At 49.0% G+C, this 18,966-nt stretch overlaps 1 protein-coding gene across 1 annotated transcript in view; it reads left to right on the top strand.

The window, feature by feature from the left end:
- pdzd2 (PDZ domain containing 2) overlaps positions 1–18,966 on the top strand; it is an 809,599-nt gene that overhangs the window by 605,871 nt on the left and 184,762 nt on the right. Inside the window, 2 exon segments of the mRNA XM_072497206.1 lie at positions 370–489; positions 15,145–15,259. Of these exon segments, the coding sequence (XP_072353307.1) occupies positions 370–489; positions 15,145–15,259 (235 nt within the window).

Genomic DNA, 18,966 nt, shown 5'->3' with positions numbered 1-18,966 from the left:
TGTCTTCTGCCTAAGAAAGGACTCCACCCCCTAGGGTGATTACCCACTCTGTGGCCCAATTGGTCCCCCAAGCCAGGTGACCCTTTTCTGTTGTGTTGCCTTTAAAGGGACAACCACCACCTCCCGCTTGACCCATGTTTAGCTGCGAGGCAGGTCATCGTGGAGCATGTCAGCTGCTGGTCATCGTGGAGTATGTTGGCTTCATGCCAACGCCCCCCAGCCTCCCCGCTGTATTATTCAGCCAATAGTGTGCACTGCATCTTGATAGACTGAGTTACCAACTTTCCAAAAATTCTAGTTACCAGATGATGAAGCGAATGAGATGTTGTTTCCGGATATATCATCACATTCTTTATGCATTGTTTTCAGGAGTATCAAATAGTTAAAAAGTCAGCACGTTCCTTAAGCACAGTTCAAGTGGAATCACCATGGCGATTAGCCCAGCCTTCAATCATCTCTAACATTGTTTTAATGAAAGGACAAGGAAAGGTAAGTGTCTACTCCATAAAGGATTACTTGGGTCTCTCTCATTTTTTTCCTGTATAGTATAGAAGCACAGGAGTAGGCCATTCGCCCATTGAGCCTGCTCTGCCATTCAAACAGATCATGATTGATCCTCCACCTCTATGCCATTTCCCCACTATCCCCAAATCCCTTGATGTCATTAGTATCCAGAAATCTATTGATTTCTGTCTTGAAAGTGCTTATTGATTGAGTTTCCACAGTTCTCTGGGGTAGAGAATTCCAAAGATTCATCGCCCTCTGAATGAGGAAATTCCTCCTCATCTCAGTCGTAAATGGCCGACCCTTATTCTGAGTTCATGTCGCCTGGTTCTAGACTCACCAGCCAGGGGAAACATCCTATCTACATACATTCTGTCATGCCTTGTAAGAATTTTGTAAGTTTCAATGAAATCTCATTCCTTAAAACTTGAGAGAATACATGTCTAGTTTCCTCAATCTCTCTTCATAAGACAATCCTGCCATCTCAGTTTACATACTACTGTGTGTTCTGCTTTGTTGGGCTGTGCTGAATGCTAATGCCTCTCAAGCAGAGTAAATTAATCTAGCCCCAGGAAACTGAGGCATCTTATGGCCCAGGGTGCTAACCCAACTAAGATTAGCTAATTCAGCCTAGATCAGGGTTTGGATGTGGGTGCTTTCTCAAATGCATATCTCACTAAACCATCAATGGTTTTTCATGTAAGAAACCTTAGTTTAGATTTCCAATAAAACAACCAGTGAGGGTTGTAGCTATTAGGTTGTAGGGGCTGGTTTAGCACAGGGCTAAAGAGCTGGCTTTTAAAGCACACCAAGGCAGGCCAGCAGCACGGTTCAATTCCCGTACCAGCCTCCCCGAACAGGCGCCGGAATGTGGCGACTAGGGGCTTTTCACAGTAACTTCATTTGAAGCCTACTTGTGACAATATGCGATTTTCATTTTATTTCATTTTCATTTCATTTAGTTGTAAAGCTCTGTCAAGATTCTGGAGGTTTAGTAGATAGGAACTAAGAGTATCTTCAATAGTTTTTTAAAATCTTGGGACCACTTAGTGACTGCAGGCTTTTTCAGTCCTGAACTCAAACACATCTCTACTTTCCTGATGGTTTATTTGCCTCATAGCGCCAGTGACCCATGTTCAGTTCCAGCCTTGGGTGACTGTGTGAAGTTTGCAAATTCTCCCTGTGTCTGCGTGGGTTTCCTCCGGGTGCTCTGGTTTCCTCCCACAGTCCAAAGCTGTGCAGGTGAGGTGGATTGGCCACGCTAAAATTGCCCCTTGTGTCCAAAGATGTACAGGTTAGGTGAGATTATGGGGATGGGGTGGGGGAGTGGACCTAGGTAGGGTGTTCTTTCAGAGGGTCAGTGCAGACTCGATGGACCGAATAGCCTCCTTCTGCACTGTAGGGATTCTGTGGCAAGGTGTTTCCTACGAGACAGATGAAAAATTTGGAAAGTAAATGAACTTTTATAATATTGATTCAGTAAGTAATTAAGGAAAAGCAGAAAGCCATTGAACCCATCAAGTGACCTGTACAGACTGTTGTAATCGATTCATGCACCGAAAGATCTAAGAAGACCAACCACAGGTAAACCTTCAGGAAAGTAGGGATGTGGTAGATGGAGGATTGTAAAAGACCATTAAGTGGTCCCAAGTAGATAACAAAAACCTATTGAAAATACTCTTAGTTCCCAAAAGGTAATCTACTAAACCTCCAAAATCTCAACACAGCTTTACAACTAATACCTACATCCCTCACTGGATGCATTCCTGGTACCTACAACCCTCACTGGATGCATTCCTGGTACCTACAACCCTCACTGGATGCATTCCTGGTACCTACAACTCTCACTGGATGCATTCCTGGTACCTACAACCCTCACTGGATGCATTCCTGGCACCTACAACTCTCACTGGATGCATTCCTGGTACCTACAACCCTCACTGGATGCATTCCTGGTACCTACAACCCTCACTGGATGCATTCCTGGTACCTACAACTCTCACTGGATGCATTCCTGGTACCTACAACCCTCACTGGATGCATTCCTGGTACCTACAACCCTCACTGGATGCATTCCTGGTACCTACAACTCTCACTGGATGCATTCCTGGTACCTACAACCCTCACTGGATGCATTCCTGGTACCTACAACCCTCACTGGATGCATTCCTGGTACCTACAACTCTCACTGGATGCATTCCTGGTACCTACAACCCTCACTAGATGCATTCCTGGCACCTACAACCCTCACTGGATGCATTCCTGGTACCTACAACCCTCACTGGATGCATTCGTGGAGTGACTAAGCAGTGCATGAGTGTTCTCAAGATTAGGACTAGATTGGGTATAAGGGTGGACACAGATGAGAAAACCTTGGGCTGATCTTTCAGCCCCAGAAAGGATGAAAAATGGCAGCAAGAGACTGGACACCTATTATCCTCCATTGATGCCAATGGATTGGAAAGTTGGGCAAGGTGAATAATGAAGGATTGATCTGCGACCGCAGGTCTGGCCATGATTTCCCCATTTGTGTTTGTCGTAAATAACCTTCAGTCTACCCCCGAAGAGCTGGAAGTATCTCTGTTTCCTGAAGAAGTTAATTGAAAACATCATTAACCAATCAGCTAAACCGCACTCTTTGAATCGACTACTCTGCCGTACCAGTATGTCTTCTCGTCTTGCTAATTTTATATGTGTGTTTCCTACTTTTCAAATCCCAGAGCCAGTTTAAATAACCTGCCTACATTCACATAACTCTTCCCAGATTACAGCTGTGCCACTCTTAAGCTGACTGCTGGTAGACGTAAATCCTCAAACTACAAAAGTTTGCGAACAGTGACTCAATAACAGATAATTCTAGGGCAAAGTTTCTGATTTCTTTCAATTGGTGATGCTTTGGCATGTATATCAGCGTAAGACTATATGAATTTTTAGCAACAGGAGAGGTTCAAGGAAAATACAGTGGTGTTACATACTGCCAGAGACAAAAGGAAATTCTGGGAATCTAAACTAAAAACACAAAATGCTGGAAGAAGTGAGCACCTGAAAGAAATAAAACAGCATTCTGAACAAGCATCCACCAGAAATGTTCATTGAGCTACACGTGTAGTTGCAGGATTTTGGTAAGAATTTTACTTGTGACGACGGCAGTGGACGGGACCAGGAGCGGCCGTGTTTTCCACTTTTGCCTAAGATCGAAGAAAACATGCGATATTACGCTGCAGGCCAATTAAGGGCCAGCCAGTGCGAAATGCGTCCGGATAGGCTCAGTGAGGCAAGTGGGGGTGTGGTGGACGCCGGGTCTAATGGGCACCCAGCAGGAGGTACCTGTTGCCTGAAATCGCTGAAGACCTCGAAGGTGGCACAATGAACTGTCTATGAACCGTGTTTTGGGCAGCACAGTAGCATTGTGGATAGCACAATTGCTTCACAGCTCCAGGGTTCCAGGTTCGATTCCCGGCTTGGGTCACTGTCTGTGCGGAGTCTGCACATTCTCCCCGTGTGTGCGTGGGGTTCCTCCGGGTGCTCCGGTTTCCTCCCACAGTCCAAAGATGTGCGGGTTAGGTGGATTGGCCATGCTAAATTGCCTATAGTGTCCAAAATTGCCCTTAGTGTTGGGTGGGGTTACTGGGTTATGGAGATAGGGTGGAGGTGAGGACCTTGGGTAGGGTGCTCCTTCCAAGAGCCGGTGCAGGCTTGATGGGCCGAATGGCCTCCTTCTGCACTGTAAATTCTGTGATTCTATGATTCTATGTCTAGAATGGTGGCAGCACCCAGGGGATGCACCAGGTGGGAGGGCAATGCAAGTGGGATTCAAGTCCCCCACCTGGTTCTGAAGACTGCCTTTGCGCGCTTGTTGATGGAGTGAATGCCAGGCGGGACATCTTAATGGAGTGGGATGGCAAGTGGAGGCCACCCCACCTAACCAAGAAGGCAAGGGGAGAGGTGGCAGCAGCGGTCAACAGGCACAACCTGCTGCATTGCACTTGGATTCAGCAGAGGTGAGTACTGAGTTAGCAGGGTCCAGTGTAGAGAAGCGTGAAAGGGTGCCTGAATCACTCCGAACACATCTCTGCCCATGTGTGTTAAGGCTGGGAAAAAAGATGGGCGGCCTGGGTCTATATAAGGATCAGGTGTGCAATGGTGTCAGAAATATTCGTATAGTTTGCAGGGGTGAAGCGGGGGTGAGGGACAGCATGGTTTGGTGTTGGAGGTGCAGGGTTACATATTGAATGGAGCTTTGCACTTACAGGAGAAGAGAAGCCAAAATAGTGCAGAGCGATCTGCAACTGGTGGTGGGGTGGCCAACCTGGTGATACTGACCTGCTATGAAATAGGTGCTCAGGAGCTTGAGAGCAAGAGTGGAGGAAGGGCCTCAGGTCACAGAGAAGCAGGAGCTTCTGAGGAAAGTAAGAGTTCAGTGGGCACAAGTGGGACAGGCGGAAAGTGAAATTAATGTAGTTATCCCAATCCCCATAAGGACTTCTGAGAAAGAGAGTTCAGTGATCCAGCAATCACAAAGCCACTGTGATACTGTTGATATCACTCGCCCCCAGCTGCATATCAGGGACATGAGCGCTGCATTGACCCTGAGCTAAGTGCACACAGCCGCCTCCATTGGTAGAGTGGTGACGCTCAGGGAGAGGTGGCTCCAGCATCTGAATCATGGAGTCCTGGGGTTGCAGTTGGACCTGCAAGCCCTCATACAAGAAATGACCTCAGGTGGCCGCTACCAGTGTGAGAAATGGATACGCCACCCAGTCTCTCAGCTAGGTTCCTATCCATCAGTGGTGAGCAGGGAGATACACGGGTACCTCACGTTGGTGGACAAGCTGCCTGTCATCCGGCCCTGTCAGCCAGAGGACCACTACCAATATCACCAGGGCCAACACAATGGGTCAGCAATCTGACTCCAATGCCACTGCCAGAAAGGGGGTGGTGGGGGGGGGGGGGGTGGCGGGCACCGGACATAGCACTCTCAAACGTAAGTTTAAAAATTTTTTTAAAAATTTATTACAATTTTCATAAAATATCAACAACAAAATGTAAACGGAACCCAATAGAATTAAATACAAAACAACCCAGTGCCCCCATCCCCCCATACATAAATAATAAATTAACACCCACCGAAACACATAGCAAACATAGCAAATATATACACCCCCTCAGATCCCCCAGTATAGACAAACAAAAATCAATTAGAATCCCCCCCCCCTCCCCCGGGCTGCTGCTGCTGACCATTGTCTACCGCTCTGCCAGGAAGTCTAAGAACGGTTGCCACCACCTGAAAAACCCTTGCACGATCCCCTTAAGGCAAATTTCACCCTCTCCAATTTAATGAACCCTGCCATATCGATGATCCAGGATTCCACGTTGAGGGCCTCGCATCCTTCCACTGAAGAAGACTACTTCGCCGGGCTACCAGGGACGCAAAGGCCAGAATTCTGGCCTCTTTCACCTCCTGCACTCCCGGCTCCTCTGCAACCCCAAATATTGCGAGCCCCCAGCCCGGTTTGACCCTGGATCCTACCACCCTCGACACCGTCCTCGCTACGCCCTTCCAAAATTTCTCCAGCGCTGGGCATGGCCAGAACATATGGGTGTGATTTGCTGGGCTCCTTGAGCACCTAACACACCTGGCCTCACCCCCAAAAAACTGTCTCATCCTTGTCCCGGTCATGTGTGCCTTGCGCAGCACCTTAAACTATATGAGGCTGAGCCTCGCGCACGAAGAGGAAAAGCTCACCCTCCCTAGGGCATCTGCCAACGTCCCCTCCTCGATCTCTTCCCCCAACTCCTCCTCCCACTTACCTGTCAGCTCCTCCACCAAGGCCTCCTGCATCACCTGGTATGTTGCCGAGACCATCCCCTCTCCAACCCCCCCCCCCCCCCCCCCCCCCCAGAGCACTCTGTCCTGTACAGTGCATGGCAGCAGCAGTGGGAATTCCACCACTTGTCGCCTGGCAAACGCCCTTACCTGTAGATACCTGAAGGTGTTTCCCGGGGGGGAGCCCGTACTTCTCTTCCAGCTCACCCAGGCTCGCGAACTTCCCATCCACAAACCAGTCCCCCAACCTTCTTATCCCTGCCCTGTGCCACCCCGAAAACCCTCCATCTATTCTCCCTGGGACAAACCGGTGGTTCCCCCGTATCGGGGTCCACCCCGAGGCCCCCACTTCCCCCCTGTGCTGCCTCCATTACCCCCAAATTTCGAGGGAAGCCGCCACCACCGGGCTCGTGGTATACCTCATTGGAGGGAGCGGCAGCAGCGCCGTTGCCAGCGCCTCCAGACTCGTACCCTCACAAGACGCCGTCTCCAGCCTCTTCCATGCAGCCACCTCCCCTTCCATCACCCACTTGTGCACCATCGCCGCATTGGCAGCCCAGTAGTACCCGCAGAGGTTGGGCAGCACCAGCTCCCCCCCCCATCCCTACTCCGCTCCAGGAACACCCTTCTCACCCTCGGAGTCCCTCATGCCCACACAAACCCCGTTATGCTCCTGTTGACCCGCCTAAAGAAGGCCTCCGGGATAAGAATGGGGAGGTATTGGAACAGGAACAAAAACCTTGGGAGCACCATCATCTTGACTGACTGCACCCTACCTGCCAGGGACAGCTGCAACGCGTCCCACCTCTTAAACTCCTCCTCCATTTGCTCCACCAGCCTCGTGAAATTAAGTCTACGCAGGGCCTCCCAGCTCCTGGCCACCTGACCCCCAAATACCTGAAGCTCCTCTTCGCCCGTTTTAGTGGGAGCTCACCAATCCCCCTCTTCTGGTCCCCTGGGTGAACCATGAACAACTAGCTCTTCCCCATGTTGTGCTTGTACCCTGAAAAATCCCCGAACTTCCTGAGGATCCTCATTACCTCTGGTATTCCCCCCACCGGGTCCGCTACATATAGCAGCAAGTCGTCCGCATAGAGCAATACCCTATGCTCCTCTCCACTCCGCACCAGCCCCCTCCAGTTCCTCGACTCCCTCAGTGCCATAGCCAGGGGTTCAATCGCCAGTGCGAAGAGCAGGGGGGGCAGGGGACACCCCTGCCTCGTCCCTCGATGCAACAGAAAGTACTCCGACCTCTTGTTCATGGCCACACTCGCCATCGGGACCTCATACAACAGCCTAACACACCTGACGAACCCCTCCCCAAACCCGAAACTCTTCACCTCCCATAAGTACCCTCACTCTACCCTATCAAAGGCCTTCTCAGCATCCATCGCCGCCACTATCTCCGCCTCCCCCTCCCTTGCCGGCATCATAATAATGTTCAGGAGCCTACGCATATTCGCATTCAACTGCCTTCCCTTCACGAACCCCGCCTGGTCATCGTGGATGACCTGAGGCACCCAATCCTCAATTCTCGTGGCTAAAACCTTCGCCAGCACCTTGGCATCTACATTTAACAACGAAATCGGCCTGTAAGACCCACACTGCAGGGGATCCTTGTCCCACTTCAGGATCTAGGAGATCAGTGCCCGGGACATCGCCGGGGGCAAAGGCCTCCCTTGCCTCACTGAAGGTCCTAACCAGCAATGGGCCCAAAAGGTCAACATATCTCTTGTAAAATTCGACCGGGGAACCGTCCGGCCCTGGTGCCTTCCCCGCCTGCATGCTCCCTATTCCTTTGGCCAGCTCCTCCAGCTCAATCGGGGCCCCTAATCCCACCACCAGTCCCTCCTCCACTTTCGGGAACCTCAGTTGGTCCAGAAAGCGGCTCATCCCTCCCTCCTCCAGTGGGGGCACGGACCGACAACAGTTCCGCATAAAAGTCCCTGAAGACCCCATTGATGCCAACCCCACTCCGCACCACACTCCTTCCCCTATCCTTAACTCCCACGATCTCCCTAGCTGCGTCACGCTTCCAAAGCTGATGTGCCAGGATCCGACTTGCCTTTTCCCCATATTCATAAATCGCCCCCTGGGCCTTCCTCCACTGCACCTCCGCCTTCCTGGTGGTCAACAGGTCGAATTCGGCCTGGAGGCTACGCCTCTCCCTCAACAGTCCCTCCTCCGGCACCTCCGCATACCTCCTGTCTACCCTCACCATCTCCCCCACAAGCCTCTCCCTCTCCCTCTGCTCTCACCTCTCCTTGTGTGCCCTAATGGAGATCAGCTCTCCCCTAACCACCACCTTCAGCGCCTCCCAGACCATCCCCACTCGGACCTCCCCGTTATCGTTGGCCTCCAGGTATCTCTCTATGCTTCCTCGGACCCGCTCGCTCACCTCCTCGTCCACCAACAGCCCCACCTCCAAGAGCCACAACGGGCGCTGGTCCCTCTCCTCCCCCAGCTCTAAGTCCACCCAATGCGGGGCGTGATCCGAAATGGCTATCGCCGAGTACTCGGTATCCTCTACTCTCGCAATCAGCGCCCTGCTCATAACAAAAAAGTCACTCCGGGAATAGGCCTCATGAACATGCGAGAAGAATGAAAATTCCCTAGCCCCCGGCCTTGCAAATCTCCAAGGGTCCACCCCTCCAATCTGGTCCATAAACCCCCTCAGCACTTTAGCCGCCGCCGGCCTCCTACCCGTCCTAGACCTGGAGCGATCCAGTGCCGGATCCAACACCGTGTTAAAGTCCCTCCCCCCATTATCAGGTCCCCCACTTCCAAGTCCGAGATCCGACCCAACATGCGCCGCATAAACCCCGCATCGTCCCAGTTCGGGGCGTAAACGTTGACCAGCACCACCCTCTCCCCCTGCAGCTTGCCACTTACCATTAAGTGCCGCCATTGTCTGTCACAATGCTCGACACCTCGAACAACACCCTCTTTCCCACCAAGATCGCCACCCCCCCGATTTTTGGCATCCAGCCCCGAATGAAACACCTGGTCTATCCACCCCTTCCTCAATCTTACCTGGTCTGCCACCTTCAGGTGTGTCTCCCGGAGCATGACCACAACCGCCTTCAGCCCCTTCAGGTGCGCGAACACCCGGGCCTGCTTAACCGGCCCGTTCAGTCCCCTTACGTTCCAGGTTATCAGCCGGACCCCTCCCCCGCTGACAAGCCATAACCCCTCCTTGGCTAGCCAATCGCCCGCGCCCCACGCCCGGCCCGTTCCCCACGACGGCAGACCCCGGTCCCAACCCCCTCTACTCGCTCCAGCTCCCCCTTTACCATACCAGCAGCAACCCGGTTTCCCCCCACCCCCCCCCCAGCTCGGACCCCTCCTGGCTGCATTGCTCCCCCCATTGCACTCCCGCAAGTCAGCTGACTCCTGCTGACCCCGGCCGCTCCCGCCTCTCCTTCGACTCCTCCCATTGTGGGACTTCCCCTCCCCCTTCATTACCCACCAGCAGGCTCTCTGCCTCCCCCTTCCATCCCAAGCGTGGGAAAAAACCCGCGCTTCCCTGCCCTGGCCCCGCCCCCTCCAGCCTTCAGCGCGGGAAAAAGCCCGCGCTTTCCACCTGCCCGGCCCCACCTCCTCTGGCGCAGCTCCTTTTACAGGCCCGGTCACCTCACCCCCAACTCGGGCCTCACCCTCCCCCGCGAGGCCCCATCCCCCCTACCGGCCATCCACCCCCTACTCCATTTACTTGCCCCCCTCCAAAAGCCCACCCGACAGACGCAACCAAAACAGTGCCCAACCCACCCTAACCACCCACACCGAACCAAAAGTAAACAAGAACAAAGAACCCCCCCTCAAAATGTAACACAACAACAACAATCCCCGACCATCCCCACGCCCGATCCCCCATCCCGACCCTCAGTTTGTGTCCAGCTTCTCGGCCTGAACAAAGGCCCACGCCTCCGGGGACTCAAAATAATGGTGCCGGTCCTTGTAGGTGACCACAATCGCGCCAGCTGCAGCATGCCAAACTTCACCCCCTTCCTGTGCAGCACCGCCTTCGCCCGGTTGTACCCGGCCCTCTTCTTCGCCACCTCCGTGCTCCAGTCCTGATATATTCGGACCTCCGCGTTCTCCCACCTGCTGCTCCTCTCTTTCTTGGCCCACCTAAGTACGCACTCCCGATCAGCGAACCGATGAAACCGCACCAGCACCGCCCGCGGCGGCTCGTTAGCCTTGGGCCTCCTCGCCAGCACTCTATAGGCCCCTTCCAGCTCCAGGGGCCCCTGGAAGGATCAGGCTCCCATCAGCGAGTTTAACATGGTGACCACATAGGCCCCCACGTCCGGCCCCTCTGGGAGGCCCAGGATCCGCAGATTCTTCCGCCTCGACCGATTCTACATCTCCTCGAACCGTTCCTGCCATTTCTTGTGGAGCGCCTCGTGCGCCTCCACCTTTACCGCTGGGCCCAAGATCTCGTCCTCATTGTCAGAGATCTTTTGTCTGACCTCGCGGATCGCCACCCCCTGGACCGTCTGGGTCTCCAGCAGCTTATCGATAGAAGCCTTCATCGGCTCCAGCAGGTCGGCTTTGAGCTCCCTGAAGCAGAGCTGGATAACCTCCTGCTGCTCCTGTGCCCACTGCATCCACGCTGCCTGGTCCCCGCCCACCGCCATCTTGCTCTTCTTCCCTCGCATTTTCTTTGGTTTCACCACCACTTTGTTAGTCGCCCCGCTCCTGGTCCAAGCCATACACTGTCGGGGGAATGTTGCAGTCTTCTTCCCACACCGGGAAATGTCGAAAAAATGCCGTTGGGGCACTGAAAAGAGCCCAAAAGTCCGTTCCAAGTGGGAGCTGCCGAACGTGCGGCTTAGCTCCGCATAGCCGCAACCGGAAGCCTCTCAAACGTAAGTTTAAGGCACAGTGGGGACAGGAGAGGTTTGCACAGATGTCTTTAGTTGTTTTTCCTCTATAAAATGTTAGGTTCTCATATAACTGTGTCAACCACATATGTTTTGTGTTTCACTTCTTCAATGTTATACAGAGACATTGCTATTTTGGTCAGAAGCCCTGAATGTCTGTTTTCCATAAGATTTGGTCTCAGCAGTGCCTAGTGAAAGTTGGTAGGGCAGCAAACTTTATTACAAAGGTAGTGATGCGACATTGGGCTCATGGAATAGTTTTGTCTGAAATGTTTTGGGAAGGTGGTGGTGCCGTTGGGCTCAGACAGAAGGCAAGCCCTAACAGCCTAGCTGAAGGAATGCTGAATCAAGGCCACCCTGGTGTCCCTGCCTCCTTGAAGATTCCTCATGCCTGGCTTCTTGACCTCACCATCTGCTTGCCCAGGCTCCCCACCTGAGTTATCATTGGATTCCAGCCCTGTGGTGAGTGTACCTGCCTCAGTGTCCTCCTGGTCCACTGGATTCCCCCTACGACAGAGAAAGATTATTGAGAGCACAGCACACAACATCCGCTCTGGTGGATATTACCCCGAAGCGGTATTGGCATTGGAGCCTCATTTTAAGAAGACCTATTGTCCTCTCCACCACTACTCGTGTGAAATCATGGCAGCGATTGTATCTTCAGCTCTGTCCTCAGGTGTTTGAGTGGCGTCATCAGCCACCGTTTCACGGGATACCCCTTGTCACCCAGCAACCATCCCTTGAGACAAGCCGATGCCGCAAATAGCCTTGGCACCAGTGAGTGACTCAGTATGTAGACATCGTGGGAGCTGCCAGGGTACCTCGCACAGACCTGTAGAATCTGGGTCCTGTGGTCACACACGATTTGATCATTCAATAAGTGAAACCCCTTCCTATTGACAAAGGTGCCTGGCTGGTCGGCTGGTATCTTGATGGCCACCTGTGTGCAATTAATGGCACCTGTATTCGGGGGTACCCTGCAATTGACAAGAAGCCTCTGCCCCTTTCATCCTCTCTGGCTTGGTATGTCCTAAAATGAATGAATGAGCTTACCCACCTGAACCAGCTTGCAACCACCTGGCCTCCTCTCTCTATGACCCCTTCCTTCTCAGAGGAAGTGCTCCCTGCTGAATACACAATACCCATCTGCTGTTCGGCAAATTTCATAGATTTTACAGTGCAGAAGGAGGCCGTTCGGCCCATCGAGTCTGCACCGGCTCTTGGAAAGAGCACCCTACCCAAGGTCAACACCTCCACCCTATCCCCATAACCCAGTAACCCCACCCAACACTAAGGGCAATTTTGGACACTAAGGGCAATTTATCATGGCCAATCCGCCTAACCTGCACATCTTTGGACTGTGGGAGGAAACCGGAGCACCCGGAGGAAACCCACGCACACACGGGGAGGATGTGCAGACTCCGCACAGACAGTGACCCAAGCCGGAATCGAACCTGGGACTCTGGAGCTGTGAAGCAATTGTGCTACCCACAATGCTACCGTGCTGCCCTCTAATGAAGCTGACGCGTGCACTGTAGGTGGCGATGGGTTGTATTTCTCAGTGATTTTGCAAGACTGAAAAGGGCTGAAAATATGCTGAACCATCAAAAGAATGCAGTGAAAATGTTCACAAAACTCTAGTATAAGCCCACATCAAATTCCCACCAGCTCCTACCAACTCAGCGTGCCTTTGTTCTTTCCTCTTATCCCATCCTTGGATGACAAATCGGCAAAAATGGATTGGCAGCCTGCCTGTGCACCAACATACAAATTGGAACAGCAATGGAATATTCAAGTCAGTTACTGTTTAAATTCCTTTAATTAGCTTAATTGCCAGGGAGTGAACATTCCAATTCTTGTTTGTGCCTGCCAATCGAAATATCACGCAAGCGTGCAATGATGATGGAATGTACACTCGCTGTTTTCTCATGCATTTTCATGAACTCCTGGGTTGGGCGCTTGCCTGCACTTGGATTGTAAAATTCTGGCCTTCACTTTTGAAATATGTGTAGTTTAGTCCGTCATGAAGTTGCCTCATAACAGCAGTAACACAAATTTAATAAGACATAATAGAATGCGACCTGCCCAGCAACAGGTAGAAATCCGCCTAGCAATAGTGGTGGCCAGTATTCAAAAGGCCAGAGGAGATGGTCTTTCCCAGTAATGAGATTAACAGGCAACTAGATTAAATCTGATATGAATCACATATTAGTAGAAACAGCTTACCTAGATGATGGGAACTTCAATGAGGTAGGCACATCCTAATTTCTAGAGTCAACGAATTTGATAGAGGCCGACAGCCAAATACACAGAATGCTGAATCAAAGGGAAGCAATGGCCAGCACCCTCAGAAGCAAGGCAGGCCAGTTTACATTTGGCAGCCTGGAGACCATAGAACATAGAACAGTACAGCACAGTACAGGCCCTTCGGCCCACGAAGTTGTGCCGACCACTTATCCTAATCTAAGATCAACCTAATCTACACCCCTTCAATTTAATGCTGTCTATGTGCCTGTCCAAGAGTCTCTTAAATGTCCCTAATGACTCTGACTCCACCACTTCTGCTGGCAGTGCATTCCACTCACCCGCCACTCTGTGTGAACCTACCTCTGACATCTCCCCTATACCTTCCTCCAATCACCATAAAATTATGTCTCCTCTTGACAGCCATTTCCACCCTGGGGAAAAGTCTCTGGCTACCCACTCTATCCATGCCTCTCATCACCTTGTACACCTCTATCAAGTCACCTCTCTGCCTTCTTCGCTCCAATGAGAAAAGCCCTAGCTCCCTCAATCTTTCTTCATAAGACATGCCCTCCAGTCCTGGCAGCATCCTGGTAAATCTCCTCTGTACCCTCTCCAAAGCATCCACATCCTTCCTATAATTTAACAGCCTCTCTGTCTTAGAGCCAAGGCAGTGCAAAAACCTTCATAAAGGCTGTTTAAATATATTTGTGGGACCAGGACAAGACACTTCCTTGGCCTGGTTATCATCCCTGTTTTGATTTGATTTGATTTGATTTGATTTATTATAGTCACACGTTAGTATACAGTGAAAAGTATTGTTTCTTGCATGCTGTACAAATAATGCATACTGTACATAGGGAAGGAAGGAGAGACTGAAGAATATAATCTTACAGTTATAGCAAGGTGTAGAGAAAAGATCAACTTAATACGAGGCAGGTCCATTCAAAAATCTGATGGCAGTAGGGAAGAAGCTGTTCTTGAGTCGGTTGGCACCTGACCTCAAACTTTGGTCTCTTTTTCCTGACGGAAGAAGGTGGAAGAGAGTATGTCTGGGGTGTATCAGAGCTGTATTTTGTGGTAACTATGATCTGGTTTTGACTTATAGATGATCTATTTGATTTGGATGTTGTTTGGGGAAGTGGGAAAATCTTACGGTGCTCAGCGATCGTAGATATATTTTGGAACAAGGGGTATATTCTACATAAACTGTGTATTTAGCAATTCATATGCTTAACTGTCTTAGCATAATATAGTCCTGTTCATGGGTATTTGTCCTTTCTTTCATGTAATAAATGGTCTTTAATAATTGATACACGATGACTGGGCTGTTTATTCTCACTGAGGTTTCGTTTGCCTCCTCACACCATTCCAAAAACAAAACGAATCGGTGTTCCAAGTTGGGATACCCGCTTCAACATTTGGAAACTTTGTGGTTTTTCATTTCTACTCCTCACCTTTTCAACCTTCATGGTGTCTTACAGGTTTTGACCTTCCATTTTAGTTTCTCAAGAATTCCTTTTTAAAACTTGTTAATTAGAAATGATGCCTCCCTGGCTTTATTCTACCTGGGCAGAACAAAAGAACTGCTGAAGATTTTCTGCGGGAACTTCAAAAGTTTAATCAGAATAGGTGTTAAGATTGTGGCAAGCTGAATTATTTCATTTTAATTATGTTTTCCAGGGTCTTGGTTTCAGCATAGTTGGTGGCCAGGATTCTGCCCGAGGACGAATGGGAATATTTGTCAAAACTATTTTTCCAAATGGAGCAGCTGCTGCTGATGGGAGACTGAAGGAAGGTCTGGAATTTGTTTCTTTGAGCCTCGTTGATTATTATATTTTAATAATTATAATGGAGCAATGCAATTTTTAAAGGACTGTTTGTCATTCAGTATTTTAAATTTCAGCAAGTACAATTAATTTCCCAAGTTTAATTGATCTTGTCATCAGTGGGTTCAATCCAGAGTTTCAAATTATATTTATTATTTGTTTGGGTCCATTTGCTTAGGTCCATAGGGGCTGGTTTAGCACAGTGGGCTAAATCGCTGGCTTGTAATGCAGAACAACGCCAGCAGCGCGGTTCAATTCCCGTACCAGCCTCTAGGAACAGTTGCCGGAATGTGGTAACTAGGGGCTTTTCACAGTAACTTCATTGAAGCCTACTTGTGACAATAAGCAATTATTATTATCTGATGAGCGTGTTTCTCTGTTTTGCCGGCGCCCGGGGCTTTCCTGACATCGTGGGGCTGCCCCACAATGGGAAACCCCATTGACCGGCCGGCGTAACGGAGAATCCCGCCGGCAGGACGGGGCAGAAATGTGACGCGGTGGGGCAGAGAATCCAGCCCGATGTCTGTCGTTCTTCCAACTAGTATCTATTTTTACGAATGTGACTGAATGAGCAGTAACAATTTACTTTCTGTTTTTTGAATAATTTCATCAGCTAGTACCAAGTCAGATAAGATAGGATGATGATCAATAGTTAGGAGGATGGCAATAATCCAGGCTCTCTGTTTGGTCATAAGAGTTAGTCAAGAAGCCATATTGTCAACTGTTTCAAAGTTACGTTAATATTAAATTACTCTGAAAGAAGATGGACTCACAAGATTTGACTTCAGTAACTTTTCTGCTGCAGCAACCTTTGAACCTAGGTTGAATTCAAATTTTATTCCCAGAGATAAACATCCTGTATCACTGGCCAGAGATGGGAGGGGGGTGAGTGGAGGAGCTCTGGTCAGTTTTGGTTCTGAAGCTTTTTAAGATAGTTTACAAAATGCACATTAGGTTTGTGACTTGAGCCCAGGGAAAGAAATTAACTTCCACGAAGAGAGGTCGGAGGCTGAGGTATCATAACATCAAAAAACATATTTTGTGGCTTGTGACCAACTTTGGTGGTTGATACTGCAGACAAGATATTAATCCAAATCTGGTGACCCCATTATTTTTAAAGCGCCTTCCAATGATCAATTTTAAAATAAGTTAAGATTTAACTCTCAATTATGCTGCACCGACTTGTTCAATTTAGCTTGTTATTTTTGGCTCATTAAGAGAACCTAATAAAACGGAATGCTGACTACCTTTAAATTATATTTATGCCTTTCAGGTGCTTCAATTAAATGTGAAACCACTTGTTTTACGGTTTGCAGACTCTCAGCGACTTAAGAATTACCCTTTTCAGAGTTGGCACTATTTGTGCCATCAAATGCCCTGGCTAGCGACAGTAAACAATTTACTTAGGGGGAAAAAATATGAAACGCTGGTTTTAATATCAGGCAGCGGTCCAATAAAACCATTTGATTATAGTTGGATCCCGCAATGAACAGGAGGGGTGCGTGTGTAATGCCTCAGAGCATATATAAATCTGGACTTACTCCGCAGGATAATTGCAAATATCTGTGTTTTCTTTTCTTTTCTCTCAAAGCCAATTTATTACCCTCTGAACTTGGCTTTATTATCAAGTTGATGGGACTTCGCGCATGGATATTCCTCAGCTCTCTTCCTGAATGTATAGGCAGATAGCAAGAACTGTAGCAGTAATAAGTTCCATATAGCAGTCATCACTAAAACCTTTCTGCACTGCAATATCCCTATGGCACAATTCCTTTGATCAACTGTGTTATTGATTCTATGAAGTAGTGAGCAAACCCATTTCAACCTGACAGTGATGGTGTCAGCTTCAGCCTGAGGGGCTTATTATTAATCACCAAAAAACAATATTTTACCATGGTATCAGTTAACTTTATTGCACACAGTGAAACCCACTAACCTCCCCAGTAGCAGTGTATATCGTTTTCAGAGTATAAACACTTGCAGCATATGAAGATAATGCAACTGAGCAACAAGTTTTTTTCTTAGCCATCTCAATTGCAGTAAAACCTAGTGCAAAGAAACCAAAACAAAATGAAATTAACTTATCTTGAACAGAGGTTCTATCAAAGTGCTAATATTGTTCCTGTTAGGAAAGGGATTATTTCAAGACTAATTTGCGTAGAGGGTTAATGGACTATATGGTGCACAAATCAGACTGGTTAGAGGTTTTATTGATAGTGTGTGCCACGTTAGATGATCTCAACCAGGGCAGAAATTGGGGCACAACAGTTAGTCTCGCATTTCCTAAGGGTAAGATCTGGCACAGTTCCTATTTTATAATCAAGTTAATTCATATTTCACTTGTATGGATATTGAACAAGTTCAGGATTGGGTTTGACTTCAATAGCCCACCCCAATCAAATAACTAGCTGTTACGGTCCCAGAGCAGACCCCAATAGTGACTAAGATACTGGACAGAAACCCCAATATTTTATTTTAATTTTGTAAGACTGTGCGGAAGCGATACTTCGATCCAGGATTGATTGCATGAAGAAATAAGTATACAAACACAGTGTTAGAATGTTTAAATATCACACCCGAAAATCGCTTACAATTACCCGTTAAACAATATTATTCAACACAGCGAATACAATACCCTTACTTGCTATCTTTATTCCCACTTAAACAACAAGAAACAACCATCTCAGCTCTCAATCCACATTATATACCAATGGCACAGAGGAATACTTGCTTTACAGAGTTATTATTTGAGAAAGAAATCTCTTGACATTGCTTTACAGAAAAGATTTGACTCCTGTCAGAACCTTGGCTGTACGTCTTCAAAAGCTGTTTCAACTGGCTTGTTCCACCTCCCCCTTGTCCTCTGACAAGTCTGCGCTGCTTTAAATACTGTTCATCTTGTTTAACTAACCGGTGAGAGCAGACACTTGTGCACACAGCTTCAGCTCAGAATTGAACTGAAAACGCTCTCTAAAAATGCCTGTTGCCTTAGCTCCACCCAGCAATGATATCATCTAACCAAGCTGAAAACTAATGAACTCTCCCGGGAATCCCCCTAATCAAAAAAAAATTGCATTAGCCCAAATGTTTTACGATGATTAATTGCACCTCTGGCTCCTAAAAGATTTGTTGTCTTTCTAACCCAGGTTCTTTTAAAATATGACTTCAGCAGTCAAACACTCTATCCCAGGTTTTCAAGCTTTACTTCACCCAATACTTATAATACAATATATCCGAAATTCCTGCATTCATCACACAGCTAATGTTCAGACATTTAGAAAGGGGCACTGAAGGGTAATTTAAATCTGTGGAACCTCTCCCCCCCCCCCCCCCCCCCTCCGAGCCTTCTCTCTCCTCCCTGCCTTAATACCCTGAAAATTCACCTTTCGGTACACTCCCGGGACTTCATGAATTTCCACTACTGCCTACTACAACTTCTGTCGCTGCAGGGATTAATGATTAGCTGGCAACTCCCTAAGGTGGTCTCCCTCCCAAGTGAGGGGCAGAATTCCCATTTGCAATCAGTCAACATTCATTCGAGCGTGGAATGGCTGTGGGGCAGGCAGTGTTGGTGGGGGGGTGTTCCCCAATGACTCTTTGGATGGCAGGACAGGCAACCCCGCCATTGGAAATGTCCTGGTCAAGATACTGGAGCACTGTGTAAACCAGAGCAGGT

This window comes from Scyliorhinus torazame, chromosome 3, assembly GCF_047496885.1.
Source record: "Scyliorhinus torazame isolate Kashiwa2021f chromosome 3, sScyTor2.1, whole genome shotgun sequence".
In the NCBI taxonomy this organism is placed as follows: domain Eukaryota; kingdom Metazoa; phylum Chordata; class Chondrichthyes; order Carcharhiniformes; family Scyliorhinidae; genus Scyliorhinus; species Scyliorhinus torazame.
The sequence above is the reverse complement of the archived record's forward strand: the minus strand, read 5'-3'. Positions and strand labels throughout refer to the sequence as shown.